Source organism: Peromyscus leucopus, chromosome 3 (assembly GCF_004664715.2).
Source record: "Peromyscus leucopus breed LL Stock chromosome 3, UCI_PerLeu_2.1, whole genome shotgun sequence".
Lineage (NCBI taxonomy): Eukaryota > Metazoa > Chordata > Mammalia > Rodentia > Cricetidae > Peromyscus > Peromyscus leucopus.
Genome location: NC_051065.1, coordinates 86,385,222 through 86,391,896, shown reverse-complemented (window position 1 = coordinate 86,391,896; position 6,675 = coordinate 86,385,222). Strand labels below are relative to the sequence as shown.

Here is a 6,675-nt window from a genome sequence, read left to right as displayed (position 1 = left end):
TACATCATTAGTAACTATAGTCACTGTACCAATAGACCACCAAGGTTCAGTCCTTCTGGCTGTAACTTTCTATTCTTTTGTTTAGGTTCCTTTTCTTTTCAGTAACTATCATCACCAAATATACCTTAGATCCCAACAAACATTGTCTCTCAATCCATCATAACATAGAAGACCTTCTAAAAAAATCTGCCCTAATCATGTATCTTACAATATATTGAGAGAAATGGCCACTCAACAGAGACCTTGAAGTCGTGAGAGAAGAAATACTGAGCCACAAACAAAACTAGCTAAGAAGGTTTAAAAAATGCACTGGTGAGAATCAAAAGCCCATGTCTAAGACACATAAAAATCACATTCAGTGCTTTAAAAGAATCCATGGCTGATATGTAGAACTGAATGATATTGTAAAATAAAATAAAGGGGAAAAAGAATTAGAAAAGGGAAATTATGAATATGTTTAAGGGCCTAAAGAGAATATGAATAAATACCTAGTGAACACTATGAGAACACAAACACACAGTTGAAGGAAATAATGAAAACAATTCAAGACATGAAAGTAGAAAGAGAATGACTAAAAAATGTAAACTAAAATAAAATTAGAAGTGAAAATTTTAGAAGGAACAAAAACCTCAGAGATAATCCTCTCCAATAGATTATAAGACATGGAAGAGAGAATTTCAAATCCTGAAGACAAGGTAGATGAAGTGGCTACCTCAGTCGAATAAATTGTTAAATCTAAAAAAAAAAATACAGTCATAAAGCATCCAGGAAATCTTGGACACTATAAGTAGACCAAACCTGTAAATAAGAGTGAAGGAGAAGAATCCCAGGTCAATGGCTTAGAAAATATCATAAAAGAAAATTCTCCTAATATAAACTAGGAAATTCCTGTCAAGGTACAAGAAGCACACCAAATACCAATAGGACCAGAAAAGAAGTCCCTAACAACAGGTAATAATTAAAATACTAAATGTACAGAATAAAAAAAAAGTATATTAAATGCTGCAAGGAGTATAAAAGCAAGTCACATATAGAGGTAGGGCCATTAAAATACCATCTGACTTTGCAGTGGAGACTCTAAAAAGAAGATGGGTCTAAATGGATGTTCTATAAAGTCTGAGAGACCACAGATGACTATAGTCTACTATACTGGACCAAACTATCAATCACAATAGACAAAGAAATAAAAACATGCCATGATGGAATGAACCTGCAGGAATAAGAATCACAAACGGTAAGGTGTCAAATGGGAGGATCAGGTATTGAGTAATTAAGAAGACAAAAGTAAAATCTGAGACCAGGAGGTTTTTGCATATACTGCCATTTTAGGCCAAGCACATTTATGAAGCATAAGTATAATTATTCTTTATCAAGAAATTAGACATCATAATGTCCAACAGCCCAATTAAGAAATGCACTATAGAGCTAAACAGAGAATTCTCAACAGAGGAAGCTCAAATGGCTGAAACATATTTAAGAAATTGCTCAACATCCCTAATCATCAGGGAAATGCAAATCAAAATGACTCTGAGATACCACCTTACACCTGTCAGGGACACTTTGCTCAGCCTAGGAGGAGGGGACTGGACCTGCCTGGACTGAATCTACCAGGCTGAGCTGAATCCCCAGGGGAGTCCTTGCCCTGGAGGAGATGGGGAGTAGGGGGGGAGGAGGGGGCAGGAGGACAAAGGAATCTGTGGCTTATATGTAAAATTATATCAATATACAAAAAAGAATTTCAGAAAGGACTCTCACTAAAAAGGTGTAAGTGTATAAATTTGAAAGATGTTATAAGATAGTTCTGTTAGTAATATAAGTTAGGATAGACAGTGAATCAGGTACATTTTGAACTTACCAAAATAGGATAGATAATGGAATTATTTTCTCTGAATTTGTCAAACACAAATGGACTAGACATTGTTTAGGTATTTATTGCTTACATATATGGTATATAGTTATTGTAATTTTGTATATAGTTTTTCTTATATTAGTTATAACTTTTTTCCTTTTATTAAAATAGAAAAGGGGAAATATGGTGATATTTTATTTGTACTGAAATGTGATTTTATTTGTATGTGAATAAATAAAGTTGCCAGGGGGTCAGAGCTAATAGCAAGCCATAGCAGAAGTCTGGCAGTGGCAGCACACACCCTTAATCCAGACCACATGACAAATAGATCTCTGTGTGTTCAAGGATACAGCCAGCATGGAGACACATGCCTTTAATCTCAATACCAACCATAGAAGACCTGGAGGTCTGTATAGACAGGCAGTGACAAGGAGGTCATGTGGTTGGGTTTACAACCAATGAGAAGGCAGAACAGAAAGTCAATAAAAAGACAAATACACAGGAAGTAAGCCTCTTTCTGAGGGGAGGGACAACAGTGGCAGTGAAGGGTAAGAAAGGCAGCTCTCAGCAACTGCTCTGACCTCTTGGGCTTTTAACTCTGAAAAAAAATCAGGAGTCAGATATTGGGGTAAAAACCCCAAAAATTAGAAAAGCACAGGAACAGTCATAGTTGCTTCCAACCTTTACTGTTCCTCCCATCCCAAAAGGCTGAGATCCTCTTTCAGCCCCTTCTTACTGCTTTCATTTCTATATTCCTCCCCTTTCTCTCTTCAGAACAAGATCCCTGAATCTAATCTCCTTTGTTCAGCTTTGGTTCTGACCATTACCAATAATAACTTATAACCAAGTCCCCTAATTGATGACAAATATCCATAATCCACTGAACAACCAAAAACTGCACATCATGCCTCTTGAGAATGTGGGCATTGTGTTCTTGAAATTACTTCTTGTTGTCTGGGGCAACAGCATCTTTAGGGGACCCTGAAAAGAAATTGGGATTATTGTCAAGTCCTGGGAGAAGTAGCTGTACCATTTGTTGTCCAGTCATCTCTGTGTAATAGGAAAATGGAGGGCTTATCTCAAGTCCTGGTTAGAGTAGTCTGGGAAGCTGAACCATCTCAGCTGGCTGCCTTGAAATTGTCCTGAGCAGTTTGTAGTCCACAGCCAATCTTTGGGTGGTGTTTGTCAGCTTAGCAACGTTATCACAATCCAGGTAGAATGGTCCTTGTGGGGCCCCATGCTCCTTTTGGAGACTTTAAATGTCACTGTTAGGCATGGTCATGGATCACCACAGAAAACTTAAACATTTAAAATGTCATATGCAGCAGATTTTGAAGAGGTTAAAGGCCATAATTTGTTATGTACATCCAGAGTACAAAATCTTAATTCCTAGTTACCTGAGAGAGATTCAAACCTGAAATTATGTACAGGAAGCTATATGAAATCCTTTTCTAGAATTAGTACTGTCTATGACCACTAATATCATGACAAAAAGTTTAAATATATATATATATATATATATAAATTTTATAAACTTTGAGATAATATCTATACCTTAAGAAAAATGTTAAAAAGTCAAAATAAAACCAAAGGATTACAAGATTGGTGGCAATAGAATAGTCCCTTAATTTTGATTTTTCTTCTGTCCCATACCAGGTGGCTCTTCTGACATGAGACAGAGATTTTGGATTTTCCTTCAACAAGCATGCTTGGGTTTAGAGAAGGAGAGAATAGCATAAATGAGCATTTGGGAAGACATGTGAAATTTTGTCCTGTTGGAAATGTGATATACCAATAGGCCAACTTACACTTTTTCTTAGGACATTTTCTCTGGATGATTTGTCCTTTTTCTTCAGATGTCTCATTTGTCAAGTGTTTTTCAGATTCCTTATTTGGAGGCCTGCTCTTTTCTCAAGGGAAATGGAAGAACAACAGATCTGGGGAGAGGAGAGGTGAGGGCATTGACCAGGAGGTTCAGAGGGAGGGGAAATGGGATGTGTTGCATAAGAGAAGAATAAATAAAAAGAAAAAAGAGAAAAAAACCTTGCTGACAATAATATGTGGCTGTGTCTTCAGGTTTCAGGCTGAAGATGAATAAAATTGGTCCCATATTTGGTTCTGAATCTTGATGGACCCTACCTACCAAAGAAATTGTTATATAGTTCAGGAGTATAGGAGCTGTCCCTGATTTCTACTAGTACAAAGCGACAAAGCTTTCAATGTCCACAATAGCCCAGCAAGTGATAGCTACTGTCTCTACCACATATCAGGACAAGGAGGAAGGGGTCTGTGCCATTTGGGTGTCACATCTGGCACCTGCAATTAAATACACAAAGCATACCCACTGAGTAAGCATGTGGCAAGGCTAATTACCTGATGAATCAGTCAATACTCATCACATTGGGCCAAGCAAATGACCATCGTTGTGCTTCCTTACCTGTGAACCAGAGCAGGAGTACCAGGAGATGAGTAGGGACCCCATGTCCATGCCATGACCTAGTCACAACTGGCTACAGCATAGACTGTGAAAGTCCTATGAAGAAATCCTCAGGGGAGTGAAGTGTGCTCTGAGCACTTCAAATTACCAGGAGCTGTGCACAGCTGCAGGGCTTGTTCATTTCAGTTACTCAGCAAGGGGTCAGAGTCCCCAGGTGTCTCAGGCCAGGCCTGAGATGAGCATATTTTTATACAAAGAATGTGTGTTCCTTTAGGGATCAAAAGGAGAAAACAAGTCTTGTATCATGAGAGTAGCAAGAAATTTTGAATTTTCCTTGTTTCATCAGACTGGCACAATTCTATCTAGGTAAGAGGTCATTCATTATGGCAAAATCTTAGAGGTACAGGAAGGCTCACAGTAATATTTCTTTGATACACATCAGTATTATGGATGGCTGATTTTCTTTCCTTTAAAGGAAAATCATGAGAGTGAATCAGTAGAAGCTCAGAGTGTTTTATTAAGGGATAGGATGAGTAGTGTTTATATGCATAAAAGTCCTCTGGGTGTGGTTGCCCTATGACTGGATGAGGTAGTCATTCATGCAATATTGTTAGAACTTGATGATGGTCACAGAAAGAATATCAGAGTAATACAACTTTATAAGTATATGTCAGAAAGATGTTTGCATGTGAAGTGTAGGAACTGATAACAAATAGACATTGTTTCTAAGCTAGAAGACTGAACAAATACACACCTTAACAATTAAAATGAAAGTAATCATAGATATTGAAAAGAAAAGACATTTTAAACTATAATTTTAATTTTTTAATAACTTTATCATGAGTTGTGTATTTATATGGTTCCTCCCTACACACACACAAAAAAAAAACCACACACACACTACTGAAGACTTTAGTGTTGTTCCTATTTAGATTTGTTTAGGTCTGAGCACTGGGCACTGGATGACATATCAGAAATTCATCCTAGGAGAAAACTGATTACCTTTTTCTCAATAGTCATTGATTGCCTGAAGTTCTTTAGGGGTGGCACCTTATAAAATTTCCCACATTCATGTCATATATGAACTTGTTTCTTTTCTAAAAAACCATATGTTTGAAATTTCATGAGTGCAACTTCCCTGGAATACCTATAAGAACATAGGAGCAGATAGATGTACAGGTCCTCTGCCTCCTACATTACTTCAGTTCCCTCTTTTGCATCATTCCCTGAGCTTTAGGTGGAGGTATTTTATTGCATATTTATGAGTTGGTGTTTGTAGCTTTATCAATTGTGAATGGCTACCCCATGCTCACAATACATCTTTGCATTTTGAACAGTTAGAGATCTCTGTAATACTTTCTATGGAAAAGAGAAGTTTCTTTATTAGGAGTGAGAGCTTCATTTATCTGTGGGTGTAAGCATAATTATCTAGAATAAACTTAGTGCTTATCTTTTTTCCTACTGAGTTTTGCATCAATGAGTCAGAAATACCACCTCTCAGGCAGAATGGGAAAGTGTGCAGGTCCAGGGCCATGTGTGGTGCAGGCAGCTGGTGAGACTCTCAGATAAGGTTTTTATTGGAGGCTAAAGCACTGTGGAAGAAGAGCTGTAATACTGCTGACAATTATAATCTGCCAAATCTTAAGCCTGGACACTGCTGATGGTGAGAGTGAAATCTGTCCCAGACCCACTCCCTGTGAACTGATCAGGGACCCCAGTATACCGAATGGATGCTGAGTAGATCAGTAATGTAGGAGCCTGCCCTGGTTTCTGTTGATACCATGCTATACTGGTACCCACATTCTGACTGGACTTGCAACTCATGGTGGCTTTGTCTTCTACTGACACAGGTAATGACTTGGGAGACTGGGTCATTACAATGTTCCCATTGGCACCTGCAATCAGAAACAAACAATATTATACACACATACAAAAAAAGAATTCATGATACAAATTTTGAAATTTAAAATGTCTTTTCTAATGGCATTATATCTGCATGCCATTGGCTTCCAATAGGAAATAGATGTTTCTCTACAAATGAATTATTTGAAAATATTATAATACAGTTATATTTCTCACCAGATACTGAGAAGAACAGAAATATGAGGACATGAGTCTGTAACTCCATCTTGACGCCCTTCACTGTTTGATGCATTTCAGTTCTCACTGAAAAGGCCTGGTTTATAAAACATGGGCAGCTGGGCCGGCCTGTAGGGACCTATGCAAAGCAATCATCAAATAAGGTAGTAAATTGCTTGGCCAGAGGGGTGTGAGAGAATCCAGCTTATATTAACAGTCAAAAATACCAACAAAGAGAGCAAGCAATCACTGGGAAGGAAGTTAACATTGAAGCAAAAGAACCAACATATAGCTCTCAAAGCACTAATGT

The 6,675-nt window shown here is 37.7% G+C and overlaps 1 gene segment (V, D, J or C); it reads right to left on the bottom strand.

The window, feature by feature from the left end:
* Window positions 1-5,927: 5,927 nt before the first annotated feature.
* LOC114686503 lies at window positions 5,928-6,414 on the bottom strand. The segment is given in 2 exon segments: window positions 5,928-6,181; window positions 6,366-6,414. Coding segments are annotated over 2 exon segments (303 nt in total).
* Between the last annotated feature and the right edge of the window lie 261 nt (window positions 6,415-6,675).